The sequence below is a fragment of the Pecten maximus genome, chromosome 7, assembly GCF_902652985.1.
Source record: "Pecten maximus chromosome 7, xPecMax1.1, whole genome shotgun sequence".
In the NCBI taxonomy this organism is placed as follows: Eukaryota; Metazoa; Mollusca; class Bivalvia; order Pectinida; family Pectinidae; genus Pecten; species Pecten maximus.
The window spans coordinates 12,083,795-12,105,194 of record NC_047021.1 but is presented as its reverse complement, the minus strand read 5'-3'; the positions used below and the strand labels follow the sequence as shown (position 1 = coordinate 12,105,194).

Below are 21,400 nucleotides of genomic sequence, written 5' to 3'. Positions count from 1 at the left end.
TGTCTCTAAACCTGAGTGAAAGGGCCCTCAATGTGTGTGTCTCTAAACCTGAATGAAAGGGCCCTCAATGTGTGTGTCTCTAAACATGAGTGAAAGGGCCCTCAATGTGTCTGTCTCTAAACCTGAATGAAAGGGCCCTCAATGTGTCTGTCTCTAAACCTGAATGAAAGGGCCCTCAATGTGTCTGTCTCTAAACCTGAGTGAAAGGGCCCTCAATGTGTGTGTCTCTAAACCTGAATGAAAGGGCCCTCAATGTGTCTGTCTCTAAACCTGAGTGGAAGGGCCCTCAATGTGTGTGTCTCTAAACCTGAATGAAAGGGCCCTCAATGTGTCTGTCTGTAAACCTGAATGAAAGGGCCCTCAATGTGTGTGTCTCTAAACCTGAATGAAAGGGCCCTCAATGTGTGTGTCTCTAAACCTGAATGAAAGGGCCCTCAATGTGTCTGTCTGTAAACCTGAATGAAAGGGCCCTCAATGTGTCTGTCTCTAAACCTGAATGAAAGGGCCCTCAATGTGTGTGTCTCTAAACCTGAATGAAAGGGCCCTCAATGTGTCTGTCTGTAAACCTGAGTGAAAGGGCCCTCAATGTGTCTGTCTGTAAACCTGAATGAAAGGACCCTCAATGTGTCTGTCTCTAAACCTGAATGAAAGGGCCCTCAATGTGTGTGTCTCTAAACCTGAATGAAAGGGCCCTCAATGTGTCTGTCTGTAAACCTGAATGAAAGGGCCCTCAATGTGTCTGTCTGTAAACCTGAATGAAAGGGCCCTCAATGTGTCTGTCTCTAAACCTGAATGAAAGGGCCCTCAATGTGTCTGTCTCTAAACCTGAATGAAAGGGCCCTCAATGTGTCTGTCTGTAAACCTGAATGAAAGGACCCTCAATGTGTCTGTCTGTAAACCTGAATGAAAGGACCCTCAATGTGTCTGTCTCTAAACCTGAATGAAAGGGCCCTCAATGTGTCTGTCTGTAAACCTGAATGAAAGGACCCTCAATGTGTCTGTCTGTAAACCTGAATGAAAGGACCCTCAATGTGTCTGTCTCTAAACCTGAATGAAAGGACCCTCAATGTGTCTGTCTGTAAACCTGAATGAAAGGACCCTCAATGTGTCTGTCTGTAAACCTGAATGAAAGGGCCCTCAATGTGTGTGTCTCTAAACCTGAATGAAAGGGCCCTCAATGTGTCTGTCTGTAAACCTGAGTGAAAGGGCCCTCAATGTGTCTGTCTCTAAACCTGAATGAAAGGGCCCTCAATGTGTCTGTCTCTAAACCTGAATGAAAGGGCCCTCAATGTGTCTGTCTCTAAACCTGAATGAAAGGGCCCTCAATGTGTCTGTCTCTAAACCTGAATGAAAGGGCCCTCAATGTGTCTGTCTGTAAACCTGAGTGAAAGGGCCCTCAATGTGTCTGTCTCTAAACCTGAATGAAAGGGCCCTCAATGTGTCTGTCTCTAAACCTGAATGAAAGGGCCCTCAATGTGTCTGTCTCTAAACCTGAATGAAAGGGCCCTCAATGTGTGTGTCTCTAAACCTGAATGAAAGGGCCCTCAATGTGTCTGTCTCTAAACCTGAGTGAAAGGGCCCTCAATGTGTCTGTCTCTAAACCTGAATGAAAGGACCCTCAATGTGCCTGTCTCTAAACCTGAATGAAAGGGCCCTCAATGTGTGTGTCTCTAAACCTGAGTGAAAGGACCCTCAATGTGTCTGTCTCTAAACCTGAGTGAAAGGGCCCTCAATGTGTCTGTCTCTAAACCTGAATGAAAGGGCCCTCAATGTGTCTGTCTCTAAACCTGAATGAAAGGGCCCTCAATGTGTCTGTCTCTAAACCTGAATGAAAGGGCCCTCAATGTGTGTGTCTCTAAACCTGAATGAAAGGGCCCTCAATGTGTCTGTCTCTAAACCTGAGTGAAAGGGCCCTCAATGTGTCTGTCTCTAAACCTGAATGAAAGGACCCTCAATGTGCCTGTCTCTAAACCTGAATGAAAGGGCCCTCAATGTGTGTGTCTCTAAACCTGAGTGAAAGGGCCCTCAATGTGTCTGTCTGTAAACCTGAGTGAAAGGGCCCTCAATGTGTCTGTCTCTTAACCTGAGTGGACAGGTCCTCATTGTGTGTCTCTAAACCTGAGTGAAAGGGCCCTCAATGTGTCTGTAAACCTGAGTGAAAGGGCCCTCAATGTGTGTGTCTCTAAACCTGAGTGAAAGGGCCCTCAATGTGTGTGTCTCTAAACCTGAGTGAAAGGGCCCTCAATGTGTCTGTCTCTAAACCTGAGTGAAAGGGCCCTCAATGTGTCTGTCTCTAAACCTGAATGAAAGGGCCCTCAATGTGTGTGTCTCTAAACCTGAATGAAAGGGCCCTCAATGTGTCTGTCTCTAAACCTGAATGAAAGGGCCCTCAATGTGTGTGTCTCTAAACCTGAGTGAAAGGGCCCTCAATGTGTCTGTCTGTAAACCTGAGTGGACAGGTCCTCATTGTGTGTCTCTAAACCTGAGTGAAAGGGCCCTCAATGTGTCTGTCTCTAAACCTGAGTGAAAGGGCCCTCAATGTGTGTGTCTCTAAACCTGAGTGGACAGGTCCTCATTGTGTGTCTCTAAACCTGAGTGGACAGGTTCTCATTGTGTGTCTCTAAACCTGAGTGGACAGGTCCTCATTGTGTGTCTCTAAACCTGAGTGGACAGGTCCTCATTGTGTGTCTCTAAATCTGAGTGAAAGGGCCCTCAATGTGTCTGTCTCTAAACCTGAGCTTAACTAAGTGTATACTGATACTTAATTTCTGTCATTATACTCCAAATATATATATAAACAACAGCATTTTGATATTATGACTCTCTAGTCAACTTAATTGGTATAGTTTTTAATGAGGTATCTTGTAAACAAACATTTTATTCAAAAGTGGTAAAGTGTGACCTTTGGCACATACAACAACCACCTAAATCATATCGGTGAATCAGTGTATCATCATCACTAGGAATTTCAAAAATTTTGCCTTTTAGAGGGCTATATGACTTATTTTGGAGAGTATATTCCAAGTTCTATTTTTAGTACCAAATCATGATTTAAACCTTAGGAACTTTTAAAACCCTTTTTGTACATCTGTATATTACAATGTGTCACCAAGTGCAATTTCAAAAAGGGTAATTAAATCGTGGTTTTTTAGCAGTTCTTTAAGTGACCTTGATTTTAATTGACTCATGAAAAATTTCAGACATTTGGGCATTCTTGATTCTGAAATGATCACCAGAAATGAAAGTGCTGGCCGGGACAGACAGTATGTCACAACTAGTAGATGTCAGTAATCCTACATTCACATTGATACTGGAACTAACCTGAAGAACATGTTCAATAATGGACAGATGTAGAGATAAACAGACACCATTATTAATTATTAGAGCACCAATACTTCTATGCACACCGATTAAACAATAATTAGAAATTCTGAGCATTGATAAAATATGTCAAGAGTTATTTAACCTTCTGACCTAGACCTTTGACCCCATCACATCAAAGAATATGTTACTTTTGTGTAAGAGAAGATCAAGTACATCATATAACCTTTGTCCCATGTAAAAGATGGATCACATTCCCCATTGTTGTTTTTACCCTAAAGACATGGTGGATATGAAAACTACTACATCTGTACACTCCTTATGTAGAGTCTCTGTTGCAAGGTCAAGATCAAACAACCATAAGGGCCTGCTCTCATCTCTAACACAGAAGTATCAAGTATAATAGATCATGGCCACCAGTGAATTCTGTCCTATATCTGTGAGAGAGTACAGTGAATTCTGTCCTATATCTGTGAGAGAGTACAGTGAATTCTGTCCTATATCTGTGTGAGAGAGTACAGTGCGTTCTGTCCTATATCTGTGTGAGAGTACAGTGAATTCTGTCCTATATCTGTGTGAGAGTACAGTGAATTCTGTCCTATATCTGTGTGAGTACAGTAAATTCTGTCCTATATCTGTGAGAGAGTACAGTGAATTCTGTCCTATATCTGTGAGAGTACAGTAAATTCTGTCCTATATCTGTGTGAGAGTACAGTGAATTCTGTCCTATATCTTTGGGAGAGTACAGTGAATTCTGTCCTATATCTGTGTGAGAGTACAGTAAATTCTGTCCTATATCTGTGAGAGTACAGTAAATTCTGTCCTATATCTGTGTGAGAGAGTACAGTGAATTCTGTCCTATATCTGTGTGAGAGTACAGTAAATTCTGTCCTATATCTGTGAGAGTACAGTAAATTCTGTCCTATATCTGTGTGAGAGTACAGTGAATTCTGTCCTATATCTTTGGGAGAGTACAGTGAATTCTGTCCTATATCTGTGTGAGAGTACAGTAAATTCTGTCCTATATCTGTGAGAGTACAGTAAATTCTGTCCTATATCTGTGTGAGAGTACAGTGAATTCTGTCCTATATCTGTGTGAGAGTACAGTGAATTCTGCCCTATATCTGTGTGAGAGTACAGTGAATTCTGTCCTATATCTGTGAGAGAGTACAGTGAATTATGTCCTATATCTGTGAGAGTACAGTGAATTCTGTCCTATATCTGTGAGAGTACAGTGAATTCTGTCCTATATCTGTGTGAGAGTACAGTGAATTCTGTCCTATATCTGTGTGAGAGTACAGTGAATTCTGTCCTATATCTTTGGGAGAGTACAGTGAATTCTGTCCTATATCTGGGAGAGTACAGTGAATTCTGTCCTATATCTGTGAGAGTACAGTGAGTTCTGTCCTATATCTGTGTGAGAGTACAGTGAATTCCGTTCTATATCTGTGAGAGTACAGTGAATTCTGTCCTATATCTTTGGGAGAGTACAGTGAATTCTGTCCTATATCTGTGAGAGAGTACAGTGAATTCTGTCCTATATCTTTGGGAGAGTACAGTGAATTCTGTCTTATATCTGTGAGAGTACAGTGAATTCTGTCCTATATCTGGGAGAGTACAGTGAATTCTGTCCTATATCTGTGGGAGAGTACAGTGAATTCTGTCCTATATCTGTGAGAGAGTACAAAGAATTCTGTATTATATCTTTGGGAGAGTACAGTGAATTCTGTCCTATATCTGTGAGAGAGTACAGTGAATTCTGTCCTATATCTGTGAGAGAGTACAGTGAATTCTGTCCTATATCTAAATTCTGTCCTATATCTGTGTGAGAGTACAGTGAATTCTGTCCTATATCTGTGTGAGAGTACAGTAAATTCTGTCCTATATCTGTGAGAGTACAGTGAATTCTGTCCTATATCTGTGTGAGAGTACAGTAAATTCTGTCCTATATCTGTGAGAGTACAGTAAATTCTGTCCTATATCTGTGTGAGAGTACAGTGAATTCTGTCCTATATCTTTGGGAGAGTACAGTGAATTCTGTCCTATATCTGTGTGAGAGTACAGTAAATTCTGTCCTATATCTGTGAGAGTACAGTAAATTCTGTCCTATATCTGTGTGAGAGAGTACAGTGAATTCTGTCCTATATCTGTGTGAGAGTACAGTAAATTCTGTCCTATATCTGTGAGAGTACAGTAAATTCTGTCCTATATCTGTGTGAGAGTACAGTGAATTCTGTCCTATATCTTTGGGAGAGTACAGTGAATTCTGTCCTATATCTGTGTGAGAGTACAGTAAATTCTGTCCTATATCTGTGAGAGTACAGTAAATTCTGTCCTATATCTGTGTGAGAGTACAGTGAATTCTGTCCTATATCTGTGTGAGAGTACAGTGAATTCTGCCCTATATCTGTGTGAGAGTACAGTGAATTCTGTCCTATATCTGTGAGAGAGTACAGTGAATTCTGTCCTATATCTGTGAGAGTACAGTGAATTCTGTCCTATATCTGTGAGAGTACAGTGAATTCTGTCCTATATCTGTGTGAGAGTACAGTGAATTCTGTCCTATATCTGTGTGAGAGTACAGTGAATTCTGTCCTATATCTTTGGGAGAGTACAGTGAATTCTGTCCTATATCTGGGAGAGTACAGTGAATTCTGTCCTATATCTGTGAGAGTACAGTGAGTTCTGTCCTATATCTGTGTGAGAGTACAGTGAATTCTGTCCTATATCTGTGAGAGTACAGTGAATTCTGTCCTATATCTTTGGGAGAGTACAGTGAATTCTGTCCTATATCTGTGAGAGAGTACAGTGAATTCTGTCCTATATCTTTGGGAGAGTACAGTGAATTCTGTCTTATATCTGTGAGAGTACAGTGAATTCTGTCCTATATCTGGGAGAGTACAGTGAATTCTGTCCTATATCTGTGGGAGAGTACAGTGAATTCTGTCCTATATCTGTGAGAGAGTACAAAGAATTCTGTATTATATCTTTGGGAGAGTACAGTGAATTCTGTCCTATATCTGTGAGAGAGTACAGTGAATTCTGTCCTATATCTGTGAGAGAGTACAGTGAATTCTGTCCTATATCTGTGAGAGAGTACAGTGAATTCTGTCCTATATCTTTGGGAGAGTACAGTGAATTCTGTCCTTTATCTGTGTGAGAGTACAGTGAATTCTGTCCTATATCTTTGGGAGAGTACAGTGAATTCTGTCCTATATCTTTGGGAGAGTACAGTGAATTCTGTCCTATATCTGTGAGAGAGTACAGTGAATTCTGTCCTATATCTGTGAGAGAGTACAGTGAATTCTGTCCTATATCTGGGAGAGTACAGTGAATTCTGTCCTATATCTGGGAGAGTACAGTGAATTCTGTCCTATATCTTTGGGAGAGTACAGTGAATTCTGTCCTATATCTTTGGGAGAGTACAGTGAATTCTGTCCTATATCTTTGGGAGAGTACAGTTAATTCTGTCCTATATCTTTGGGAGAGTACAGTGAATTCTGTCCTATATCTGTGTGAGAGTACAGTGAATTCTGTCCTATATCTTTGGGAGAGTACAGTGAATTCTGTCCTATATCTGTGTGAGAGTACAGTGAATTCTGTCCTATATCGGTGAGAGAGTACAGTGAATTCTGTCCTATATCTGTGAAAGTACAGTGAATTCTGTCCTATATCTTTGGGAGAGTACAGTGAATTCTGTCCTATATCTGGGAGAGTACAGTGAATTCTGTCCTATATCTTTGGGAGAGTACAGTGAATTCTGTCCTTTATCTTTGGGAGAGTACAGTGAATTCTGTCCTATATCTTTGGGAGAGTACAGTGAATTCTGTCCTATATCTTTGGGAGAGTACAGTGAATTCTGTCCTATATCTTTGGGAGAGTACAGTGAATTCTGTCCTATATCTGGGAGAGTACAGTGAATTCTGTCCTATATCTTTGGGAGAGTACAGTGAATTCTGTCCTTTATCTTTGGGAGAGTACAGTGAATTCTGTCCTATATCTTTGGGAGAGTACAGGGGTCTCACATTCATTTCATGTTAGTGGGATATCTTGATGTAAGTGAATATTAGAAATTAACAACCAATTTACATACAATTATATTGGAATAAAATAATTGAATTTATTTTCTATTTCCAAATTCAAAATTTTCCTTTCTGTTCCTCATCACTTTACTGTTAATTTCTTTGACAACATTGTAATCATTATCAGCTGTGCAAGAAAACTTTAATTGAGTAATTAGTTGACGACATCATTGTCACATGTCAGGGTCAGTTATAATGGGTCATTGACTCAGTGTCCTGATGTCAATTAACAAATGTCATTAAGGCTTAATATGTAAAATGAAATGATGTAGTTTTTTATATCTCACATTTTTATTGACCAACTATTTTCTGTGCTACATCTCCAATGAATTAGAATTCCTATTTACTTAACCTTTAAAGTCTGTCTAAACACACTAAATATAACATGATCCCAATGTACTCTTGATTATTATAAAATACATTTAAGAATGGAATCTAACCTTCTAAATAGCTATACTTACTTGTATTAGAATGTCCAATATCCGCTCGTCTGGCAGTACAATTTGACTCTTTCTGCCTTCATTCATCTGCAAAATATAATGAATGTGTACTATGAATTATAATGCAACCATTAAAATATTTGTGGATAATTACATCACACATTCGTTATCAGTAAGAATAAACAAATTAAAGCTGAAAAGACAACTCGGATCATCCCTGGAGTTAATATTTCCAACACACCATGCATGGCAACAAGGTATTATTTCTGGCCTTCAAGCTTCAATACAAATCTTGCACAACGTTAACTCTAATAAGAGAGTAAGCAACAAACGGAGAGTTTCACATCTACCAGTTTACCTCAGTGCTTGTGGTTCCTCAATGTAGTCAGCAGGGCAGTGGTACAAGTTATGGGTTTACAAATGAAGAAAGTTGTTTGATAGACATCTGAAATATTCCAGAGATCTCTATCAAGTCTTGAGTTTTTACAGCCACAAAATCGTTCACATATATACTGTCAGAAGCTTGTGTAAGCTGTGATCTCACACAGTTCTTCTATTCCAATATACTCATGTCAAATACAAAAACGAATGCATCATAACTGTAAATGTTTTCTACAGATCAACAGACCAGCCGTTATCACGCATGTTTTCACTTTCTTCATTCTGGAATGGCTCATTGCAAGAGAATCTGATTGTTTTAGAGGCTTCATGCATCTCTAGCCAGACATCTGTGTGTGATATTACAACCAACATTCATCAGTGGAATTCCATCATCCAATTTAAACAAGAGCATCTTTGTATGAAATATATCCAATTCTTAACTGTTTACACTGCCACTAAATCACATAATTAGGAGCTCAGCAAGTCTAAACTGCCAAAACACCTAGTTATTCCACAGTGGTTCAAAGAAACCTTGTAAGCTGCAAAGAGCAGAACAATAAAATCAATAAAAATATCACATTTAACTTTTTAAGCAGAAGTAAATCTTGAAAATCCATGTCAGTTTTTGGATGTGATTATTTTGTAATCTGACAAGATTCTAAGACATTTTGTAACACTCAAGGCACTACTGAAGTTCTATCCTTTACCCATCCTCACCAGATTATAGTGATATAGTATGACAAATGGATCCTTCATCCCTGTAACCCCCTAGTGGCTGTCAAACAACACACTAACTGTAACCCACGCCCCCTAGTGGCTGTCAAACAACACACTAACTGTAACCCACGCCCCCTAGTGGCTGTCAAACAACACACTAACTGTAACCAACGCCCCCTAGTGGCTGTCAAACAACACACTAACTGTAACCCACGCCCCCTAGTGGCCGTCAAACAACACACTAGTGGCCAACAAACAACACACAAACTGTAACCTGCGTCCCCTAGTGGCCAACAAACAAAACACTAAATATAAACCCGTGCCCCCTAGTGGCCGACAAGCAAAACACTAAGTGACACCCACGCCCCCTAGTGGCCAACAAACAAAACACTAAATATAAATGTATAAATATATAATATAAATGAAATTACAACGTAGGTTCAACCTGTGGTAATATCTTACCTTGAAACCTCAAGGTAACCATGGGCCACTGTAGGTCTAACATCCTTGGTCATCATACGTTACATAACCAAGTTAAATACAAACTCCACCTAATCCCCTCATCTTTCCTGCACATCAACATTTATGCCATCTTTGAGAAGCTTAAGCCTGAGTCTTCAGAGGCTGATAAAACATTACAAACTTTACAATATGTAAAAATAAGACTAATATGTTAAGTGTTTTAATCCTAGTGTAATAGTCATTTGAGGATGGTGTCCACCATTGATTTGGCCAGTCCGGAGCCATTTCTTAGTGCCACCTCACTAATACTGACTTTACAAGTCCAGAGTATTGTTGTTCAGCTAGTGATTGTCATATATATGAAACAACAGTGTAATGACATTGTTTTGCAACTAGCAACCCTGCTAAGATGAATTTTAAGTCTAAATCATTTACACAATATCCATATTAGTCATATGATTGAGGATTCTGTATTTGTACACATTTTCTGTATATGTCTATATCAGCGACTTTTTGAATTAGGATTCTGTATTTGTACACATTTTCTGTATAAATCTATATCAGTGATTTTATGATTGAGATAGATTGCTCAGTTCTTTATTAATGTAAAATTAGCAATAACCACACCTACAAATGAAATTTGTGTGACATTATAAGGTAACACAGCTTTCTCTATATGTCCCTAATCTAATATAAAGATATACAGCCCCCTAGTTTCCCATATCAACCATTTAGTCTGTATTTAGTGTATACTGGCACATGCTATACAGCATGCATTTTACAATGTAATCAAAAAAGAACTTTGTCTTTGCTTGGTTTATGAAGTTTAAATCGGGTCTAGAATAATTTCATTTGGAATGTTTTTCCCTTTAAAACTTCATGACAGGTGAAGCTGGTCCTCTAATAAAATTACCAAAGGAAGGCCTCGGAGAGCAATAATCTGTATGTGGATGTTCCTAACATCATCAAGATCTATTCTGAGACTAAGGATCCCTATAATTTTGTAGTTATTTGTCTAACATTACACTACCGTGTTGGAGGTAATTCTTCATCATATTTATACCTGATAGACCTACCAAATTAAACGTACCAAATACTTTGCCCAACTGCATGGATAAGCTGTATAATGGCCTTCCAAACAGTCATTCGCATGAAAGGAAATTTCAGTTCAGAGGAACAGCAATGTAAGAGCCCTAACAGAATCTTACATGGGGCTGTTTTGTGGACAGGGATACTGGATAGTATAGATGAGCTTTGGCTTGCTGAGTGTACAACAGCTGAAATATCACTATCCATGGTACAGGCCCATGATTGATTAGTTTTCTAAACTTCTTTAAAGAAGTTTAAGGTGTTGAAAATTATTTCATCTTGTCAACATCAGTGTTTCCTGAAATGTGTGTAGAAATTGATGACACTATCCTGATCAATTTGCGACATATGGTTATACTATATAAACTGATGACGTCATGCTGTTGTGAGTAGCGTCATAGGGTATGCCAGGTGGCTTTCACTACCCTGTGTAAGATTGAACTATCTCATCCCTTGTAACCACGAGATCACCCTGTTAAGTATGTTAGAAGTGCTTTAAGTATAAGCACGGTTACCTTCATGGATTGTAATAGATTTTGTAATGTATACTAATACACAACTACACCAACTTGTAAACAGGTTATAATCCAACATTATATGAGTAAACTAGCTATTTCACCTTGGCAGGACATATTGTTTACAAATAAGTAAAACAACATATTCAAATACGTCGAAAAGAATCTTTCACAAGAAGAAAAGATCATTATTGATAATTAAACTGCTCTAATTAAAGAAAAGTTGTATACTGTAAATAAGATTTAATGGGGGGGGGGGGGGGGGGGGGAATAAAGTCTCTCAATTGAAATACCCTTGCCTTATTTGTGGGTATATAATTCACTACAATTACTGGCACCAACTGGACGTATATATATGTTAACCCACACTTTAATCAATAGTCTCCAGATAATGACCAAACTCCTCAAACCAATGGTGATTTCCCATAGGTCTGTCACTTGACTGTTCAGGCAAGTAATTCATTATAAATACTGTATCAGATTCACAATGGTCAAGTTGACCTTTGTTAATATAGACAGCAGGTACAAACTGACCAGTGACCATCTTGAGTCTGTCCCATCAAAATTAGACAGGCTTCTTCTCCACCTCATGAGTCTGAAACATGAACATGTGAATGTCCACATTGCCATGACAACACAGGTAAACAAATGACCAGGTGTACATAATAAAACATGGACACAGCAGACTGACGATGTGCCTTAGCCCACAGCCTGGGTGTCACTAACAGACTGACATACAAACTCTGACCTTGCTCCAAGGTCATATCACATATCTACCTGCATACTTCAGGCATTTTAGAGCAGTTTATATATTGTACCTCATTAACATGTTTATGAAGAAAACTATGTGCAGTTGATAAGAATATGAAAGGAATTTCATTGACATCCTACTAAAACAACTGGATGACCGAATGATGACATCGTTTCTGAGTGACCTTCACTGTAAATCTTACAATATCAATTGTGAGAAATGGTAGAGTATGTAAATCTTCCAGTAGTGAACATAAATCGTGGTAAATAAGATACAGATATTAAACTCTTGAACTTGACATCAGATGCTGGTAGTAGCCAAAACCCTCACTCTCATTATAGATTTTACACAATCCTAAGCAGCTCCCAAATCCACTTATTGCCCCACCAATTCCAGAGTTTCAATATATATATACCAACCAGCACTGAGAAATAATTGTTTTGCCTTGAGAAGCTACACATCCTCTAGAGAAAGCTTCCATCCAATTTACAGAGAAGATCACTTACAGTCAGCCTTTCCTGTGGGAACCATTACAGGGCTGTTAAGTCTATGTATAATGCATTTCCTACCTGGTAGAGGAATCCCCCTAAACACTCCATAGAGACCTGTAGGAAACTCCTCCACATTCAGCTCATCAGTCCAATGCAGTCCACAAAGGACAATCAAACATACACAAGTCACTAGTCTGCACGATCTGGACAAGTTATAAAATCCAATGCTACAGAGTCTCTCACAACAAATTAATGAACTATAGAGATTTTCTGAGATTAACAAACGATTACTTTGTACATTCAGAAATTAACAAAACATGTCTTATTATGCAACACTTCCAGATGTTGCAAAGTAAATCTGGTTTGTTGGAGCTGCAAGTTAATTAAATGTATTCCTTTACTGCGACATCACCTGGCAAAATGACAAGTTTGCTCCATCTCACACATGTAATTACATCCACAAAACAAACACAAACATTTCACAGTTCTTCTTTGTTGTTTTTTTGGGAAAAGAGTTGTAATCATTCAGTTCAATTTTCAATTATAACACCAAGTCTCCTGACAACAAAGGTCATTGGCAGCTCAAGGTCATTGGGATACAGCCTGTGTTTGTAATTCTGTTTTAATGAAGGTGGAAGAAAGGAAGTGAAATAAGTGCCAAGTTTGAAATGCCAGTAGGTAAGGAGGGTGTAAGTAGTATGTATATGACAGACAAGCTTGGTAATTACCTCCTCCCTAACAGTATTGGAGCTCCTCCTCTTCTGTTCTATCTCTCCCCCTCAAGTGCTATAAACCCCCTATCAGTGTATCATTAATTCTGCAGCAATGTCGACAATGTTTCTCTTACAAAACTAAATCCCACTTACAACTTTTATCAAACTTTTTCAGGGACAACCCTGCCTTCAACTTTAATTTTTCTATTTAACAAATACTAGTTTTTATCTCTAGTGGGGAAATATTATGGGAGAGTGTTTAACTTTTATCTAAACTTTTCTGAAATTAATGAAATTTGAAGTCAAAATATCATCACAAATTCTCCCTAACACCTGAGATGCATAAAACTAAGATGATGTCATCATAGAGGTTAGAAGGTTACACTGCACAGATTGAGGCTGGCCTGGCCCACCAGCTTGAGAACAGGACAGAGATAGGTCTGTTATAAATGCCAGGACATGCTCCATCAGTAAACAAAGACCATGTCTCACCCCACTTGTGCCCCCTCTCCTACAATGCACATGGAAAATGCACATGTTGCTGTTAATCATGACTTAATCATGATGGAACCTCAAACCTACTGCAGTCACAGTCTTATAAAGTCTCTAATACCGCATGATAACATTAATTTTATGAAGCCATGTTCATGGATATTACACTGTAAAACCATGTTAATAAAATTGTGAAGCTAAGCTAGTCACAGGATGGATGACTGTTGATGGAATACCAACTAATTAAACACTGCATGAGCGCAAGGCATGGGTGCTAGCTAGGTCCCAAGGCTCAATTAAACTTAATATTTACTCATTAATAGTGGAGATCATCCTCTCAAAACCATTCTGGATGAGCTCTAACCTGCTCATCAGGAATGTTATCATTTCCATGTAAAATGTGATATACGACTTAATTACATTCTAAACCTTTCAAATCATTGAACAATACTTGTGCACTGTCACGATTAACACAATAATAACAGTCCACTTCACCTCTTACTCATCCCTCTGACCTCAGCAACCTCCATGACAGGCAGGGCACATTTCCGCTGTCTTACTGACCTTCCTCATTATACCAATGGTCTATACTTTAGTACACTTGAACAATCTTCTAACACATTGTACTATATTTTAAAGGGAAAGCGTAATGTCCTATCATTCTCCGAAATATAAACGCAGAGAAATCAATAAACGCACAGAAATCAAAGCTGTTCCGACTTCCTTGTTTGGGGTGATCAGTAAAAATCATTTGCGACAAGTCAGACAAATCGTCAATAACACAGGTAATAAAAGTCAGCTGGTTTTATATATACATTATGATAATTACAGTCTTTCAAATACTTTCCAAGTCTATTATTTGCTCATGCATGTACATGTATGTCAAATGGGAAGGACACTTCAGGCTCAGTTTACTAAAGGAATGGAAAAAATAATTGATATTCTCTTTAGTTTTAGAAATAAATATAAATCAACATTAACATAATTACATTAAAAGAAACAGGAATGTTTAGCTTAATTAGTTTGGTTTGGTTTATTTCGTTTATCATCCAATTAACAGCCGAGGTCATTCAAGGATGTGCCTGGTTTTGGAGGTGGAGGAAAGCCGGAGTACCCAGAGAAAAACCACCAACCTATGGTCAGTACCAGGCAACTGGCCTACATTGGTTTTGAACTCGTGACCCAGAGGTGGAGGGCTAGTGATAAAGTGTCGGGACACCTTAACCACTCGGACCCCAGAGGTGGGGGGCTAGTGATAAAGTGTTGGGACACCTTAACCACTCGGCCACAGCGGCCCCTCATTATAGGAAAGTCACCTGAGCCATTTGATGATTCTTAAATAAATAAACATTGCTTTTCAGTAAATGCAAAATGTTGGAGTGTAAAAGGCAACTAATTAAGGAGAGTGAAATAAACACTAACAATCATCCCTATTGTCTTTTTCCCAATCTGAAACCTGTAGCACCAATCAAAGATCAAGAATATGTTATTTTAAAGATACTGAATCAAGATCATAAAAAATATAACCACTGACCACAAGAAGATATTCAATCAATTTTCTTTCATCCCCACCTGTTTTACATGCAATCATCTTCATCTGACAAACAATAACATTGACTTTGTTTTGACATGAAAAGTTCCACAATAGTCAAGGCTACCTGTGGTTTCTATGTGTGTACTTTAGAACTAATAAGTGACCAATGATATCTGATATGAGGTCAGTAGGATACTGTAACTAATGCTACCATTAGTTGCTGTCTTGGAAACATGTTCACAATTATAGTCTATGACTCTGGTATGGGTCTAACAAGTCACCATTTCTGACCAGGACAGAGCAGATTGATACTTATGTATACTTTAAAACCTTACTAGTTTTTATCTTACAGCAAATTAACTTACTCTAACAGTTCCTGGGTTTGCACTGAGCATTTCTTAAATGGGGTCCTTTTCAGATAAAATGGGGTCCCTGTGAATAATTTGAATGGAGCTTCAGAAAAAAATGGGGTCCTTTCAATTTTCTATGCTTCAAAAGGCTATGGGGATGGCCTATATATGACTATTTTTGCATTAAATATAAAGGCGCTGCCTCAACAATGACAAACAATACATGTATTTCAATATGTAATTCTCATAGTCATTTCATTAGGACATCTGTGAAAATTAATTGTTACTAATGAGAGAACACTACACTGGCAAGTACTCTTACAGAAAGTATCATATTCAGGCCATTTTCTTGTTTTCATGGCTTGATTGAGAAACTGATGCACTTTTAAAACAATATCATTGTTTTGACATCATTGTCAGCTAATAATTCCAAGGAAGTGATATAACCTCATGCAAAATTCACCAATACAATTATCCTCCTCCTCAAACTGATCCATGGTATTGATCCAGTGTGACATTCACAAACAAGACTTTTTGTATTTTCAGAAATTATCAACCAAACAGATTATAACCTCATAAAACATGCAGTATCCATCCTATCTAATTATGTTGTTAGATGTTACAATGTTAGTTCCTAGAAACCTTCATTATTCCAGGTAAACAAAATGCACTTTTATGAAGGAATATTCAGCCGTATATGATGGAGAAATACTCATAAGCAGTCATGATGGAGAAACATGATGGAGAAATATTCAGTCATGATGCAGAGATATTCATAAGCAGTCATGATGTAGAAACATGATGGAGAAATATTCAGTCATGATGGAGAAATATTCAGTTATGATGCAGAAATATTCAGCCAATGATATTCAGTCACGGAGAAATATTCAGTCATATATTCAGTTATGATGGAGAAATATTCAGTAATGCACAAAAAAGCTATGTCATCTGCTCTGATCAATGTTAATTGAGTTGAGGAAACTTCAACTTTTGCATTGTCAAAATAACCTGGTGAAAAGGATATTAATCAGCCATTGTTTGAATTTCCCATTTGACATTGGAAGTGATGGGATATTGTTTCCCTATATATGCTGGTCACCACAGACACCTAACAGGAAAACATACAGCTAAAAGCATGGTCACTTCAACTTCATCTAATATGCTGACTGAGACAATTCTAGGTGAATTCACAATATGTATGTGTTTTAATTTAAAAACACAGACATACCCCTGAGGTGAATCTTTTTATTCTGCACTCCCTAAATACCTATGTATGACGAAATAATCAGCAGGCATGTAAAAACAGGCGTACCTAGAGGCTAAAACACAGGTACTGTTTTTAATAGCATTCCAGTTTAACTTTATATAGCGTTATACCTAAGTCTTTAGTAACGACAGATCCAATGTGTTGAACTCTAATACCCTATCATTGTGTATTGGTGATACAGTTGTGTACAACAGACTACAGTCTGATCCAATGTAGATACCATACCTAGACAAGCTAATTATGTAACATAATTACCGGTGATTTAATAGAACACAACTCAACACCAGGATTACATTTCTTCTGTCATTTACTTCTGAAGTACTGAAATATCTGAAATATTTTGAATGTCCCTGGTAACTTATAATTAAGAGTATTACTTTGAACACAATTATTACCTGTTAACAAGTCCAATACGGGTTTTTTAAGTGCTAATCCTCACATGTACACAGGACTTTTGCCAATTCATATTTAAGCCAAAAAAACAATATCTTCTACTCCATTCATGTAGGTAAGTCAAAACAGACATAGCTGTTTATTGAACACTCGTAGGAAAGTTGTGAAAATTATACATTTAAACCTATTTCAAACAGAACACATACTGACATTCCTATGTAATGTGTCTGCCTGTTAAGTATATCTGATCTCCGACACGCACACAAGGAACGCCTCATTATAATCTGATCTACAACTATTCTTAGTCTTTTAATTAATTTTCAAAATTTTTAAATTCCACTCATAGAAAATCCTAGACCAGTACTTCCTGTGGGTAGCAGCGTGTTCCTGTGAGCGGAGATAAGTCCGGAGACATCACCCGAAACCTGACCACATTCTGAACATTAATAAAGTCTTACCCAAACAAAGGACAGACGTCGTCTGACTGACTTGGACATCATCCTCCTGCTCAATGACATGACGGTACAGGGTAGATATCGGTACAGGGTAGATATTGGTGGGATTGTAATGTCCACCCTTACAGTAACAATCAGCCCCACATGGTGTGTGTATGGTATATATGAAGAGTTCACTCAGGATGTGAGCTCACACCGACATATTTCCTCACTTGACAATCTATACACATTAGAAATATAATCACACTACAGCCTCTTGTCAGTCATAAAGCACAAAATCTCACTGACTTCCTCCGATCATTTGAGAGTATTAAACTCATTGTGTGTTTTTTTCGGATCCCATTCCAGGTCAGCTCTAGTTAAAACAGCAGTGTTAATGTGCCTGTACAGTCCTCTTATGTAAATCCAGTATGACATGTGCCAGTGTATATTATACACATGGAGTACTACATGTGTTCAGTCAACTTCACATTAAACTGCTTATATAGGTACAGCGACCTACTATACCTATCACACACTGACACACCTTAGCGCCCCATCCTGTACGTAGCTACAGGTATCACTACAACAGGTACACAACATAGTATTTATATCAAATACTTCTACAAATTTTCAACTCTGGTGTAGTCTCTTCATTCAAACTACATAGCAAGCAAAAAATTTAATTATGATGTTATCTTTATACAGCATATGTGCATATTTCATATTTCATGTTGTTCAGAGCTACAAGATTTCCCTCTTATTTCTGCTCCAGTTAATATGTAGGCATTGATGTACTGGGTACTAGCACATACCAATCTAGCTTAACAATAGCAACTCACTCAGGTGTTCAACACAATTAACTTATCATCAGTATTCAAGGTACAAAAAACATTATTGTAACATTCAAAATATAAGGGAATTTTACAAGCACATAAAGGGCTAGGAAATTGAACATTAAGTTGTACCATGTACATCAACAACAATAAACAAAACTTAAACTCCTCTGATGACCTTCTTTTTGTACAAATTTACTCATAGAGTACTCTCTGATCCCATAGTACCCATGTTACTGCAGTAATTACCTTGAACTACAGATTAAAATACAGGCAAGGGATCGATACATTCCAAACATATATAAATCATGTGATGTAAACCTGTTCAAGGACCTTTGTACATTACCATGAAAACCAATGTAATTTGCACACCTGCAAAATTTCTTGTAGGTATTTTTGGCACCGAAAATGCTGAAAAAGACCTTCTCAGTATCGGAACATTTTGCCCATCAAACATTTTGGCCAAAAACTGTGTCCAGGAGGTCCCAAAATTGATGCATGAAAATAGCACAGGCGCTTGCATAGAAAATATCACTTTCGATTGTTTTTTTTTATATGACAGCGGTATGTGTAATGTGTAATAGGGAAGGTTGGCAACTACGCCACGAGCGAAACGGCACCCCATCTCACTTCAATCGACTAAAAAACACATTTATTCAAACTGACACGGCGCACACTATATGCGACCGTCATCAGGAAACATTCATCTTTAACCTACCGTGTCACTCAATACGAATTGTTACATCCAAAACACAATAATCCGTGAAAACATCGCCGAATTCCTCGCTCTGAACGCCATTTTTCAAACGGCTCCCTCAGCCTGTCCAGATTCTTCATTTACATACGGGGTTGAAAGGTCATGCGATTATATGATCGTCAGTCGTCAGGTGCACTTTTGGGGGTCATCTCCACATGCATTTTGTCCGGAAAATGCTTCGGCTCGCTGAAGAGTGTCGTCTAGTTTACGATTATTTGAAGAGTTTCGTCGATGAACGATGATTTATAATCATAAATTCTTCATTATTTTTAACGTTAGAGTACCATGCTGCGTATATGACAGTGCACAGCAGGCGCAGATATCCAGGAATTGGAAAGGGGGGGGGGGGGGGGTCCAGTAAGTTAGTGGTAATGCGAGCGCCATAGGCGGGAGCCAAATTTTTTTTGGCGAGGGGTCTGGGGGCCAAAATTTCGGAACAAAATTTCGGAAAAATGAAATGATCAAATGATTATAGCAATTTTTTTTTTAAAGATTTTCGATAAGTGGAAGGGGGGGGGGGGTATAAATTGATTCACACAGAACGTCACTATCGTATCGTTTTCTAAATAATGAACGGTTTTTAAGGCTATAAACAATTTTTCCTCATCCGAAAAGGGGGGGGGGGGGGGGGGGGGGGGCGGTACACGCGGGTACTCCCCCTGAAAAAAAATAGCCGGTAAATGCAAAATCCTGCATTTCACGATAGATTCATACCTGGTGTGTTTTATAAAAACAAATATATGAGAGATGTTTTTAATGATTTTATATTATTATTTCGCTGATTGATACGGGAATTCGGTTATTAAGATCTCCTTACTTTGACAATTTTAGGGGGGGGGGGGGGGGGCTTTAAAATCCGCCAGTGACAATGGCAAATAGTTTAACACATTGTAAAGTATTCTTTGTAATACTGATTATCCATTAATTCCACTTTACATCGCTCGCATATATAAAATTTAAGTTAAAGATGAATTACCTGATTAATGGAGTGTGTAAGCATCAAACGCTACTCTAAAAATAATCAAGCTGGCTGAAGTGCTTACAGAATTATTTACTTGAAGGGGCAGTAGTGGTTATTTTGTGTCAATGCCAGACTTTTTTAGTATTTTAGGGCTAACGCCAGAATACCCAGAACAACCTCTTATTCTTACCGGTATTGTGTGTGGTCTATATATTTTTAACTAGTCATGTAGGGGTCCATTTTTTTTAAAAATTGAAGATAGGCATAGCCCTAAATAGATGGCAAGTACAATAAAAAATCAAAATATCAAACAATTATCAGCAATTACCCAATCCAAATTTTAACTTCGAAAAATTTCAACTGATACTGCTTCTTCATGGTATGCGTATAATGTCCCGGCCCTCTCTTGAACAAGTTATTGAGCACCGTTATATGCAATCTTTTTTATTGAAAACGAAGTTCAACTACCGAAATGATGCAGTTGAAGAAAAGGAAAGGGCGATCTCATCACTGCATGGCATTAAAACATTTTATCTTATTAGTCCGTGATATCGCAAACGACGTCCTGTGCATGCACCTGTAAAATAAAGTATGCCGAGATGATCCCAAAAAGTGCAACTGGCGGCAGCCGATTATACAATCACATGACCTTTCAACTTCGTATGTAAATGAAGAATCTGGACAGGCTGAGGGAGCCGTTTGAAAAATGGCGTTCAGAGCGAGGAAATCGGCGATGTTTTCACGGATTATTGTGTTTTGGATGTAACAATTCGTATTGAGTGACACGGTAGGTTAAAGATGAATGTTTCCTGATGACGGTGGCATATAGTGTGCACCGTGTCAGTTTAATAAATGTGTTTTTTAGTCGATTGAAGTGAGATGGGTGCCGTTTCGCTCGTGGCGTTGTTGCCAAACTTCCCTATTACACATTACACATACCGCTGTCATATAAACAAGAGATCCCAGAGGGATCTTGGCGCCCACCATTGAATGATCTTCATAGGTTCCATGTCAGATTGATCTTTTCTCTACTTTTCCCTTCATTTTACTAATCTGTGCAAATTGAGACATCCCTCCAGCACTTTCCAAACAAGGGAATCCTAGCTATATAAGAAATTTGAGATTTAACGATAATGGCTGTTTGTTTGCCAGGTTGTTTTCAGGACAGACTGGTCCAAAAATGCAATACAAGGGACCAAGGGGAACCTACTTATGAAATTTGAGAAAGATCCATTCAGTACTTTGAGAAATAGAGATAACAAACTTCAATTGTCAAAATCAAAGATGGCGGTCTGTCGGCCATATTGTTTTCCAATTGGTCTCAAAATGCAATAAGCATAGCGAGGCACCAAGGGGAACCTCCATATGAAATTTGAGAAAGATCCCTTATATACTTTCTCAGAAATAGTGATAA

General features: G+C 38.3%; 1 protein-coding gene across 5 annotated transcripts in view; it reads right to left on the bottom strand.

The window, feature by feature from the left end:
• The window catches only part of LOC117331619 (FERM domain-containing protein 4A-like), a 169,438-nt gene that overhangs the window by 101,648 nt on the left and 46,390 nt on the right, over positions 1–21,400 (bottom strand). For 4 of the 5 annotated variants that reach the window (XM_033890440.1, XM_033890437.1, XM_033890436.1 and 1 more), the window contains one exon: positions 7,865–7,930. In XM_033890440.1, coding sequence (XP_033746331.1) covers positions 7,865–7,930 — 66 coding nt within the window. Of the gene's footprint in view, positions 1–7,864; positions 7,931–17,456; positions 17,808–21,400 lie in introns of those variants that run through there. The other variant, XM_033890439.1, reaches the window with a different exon arrangement.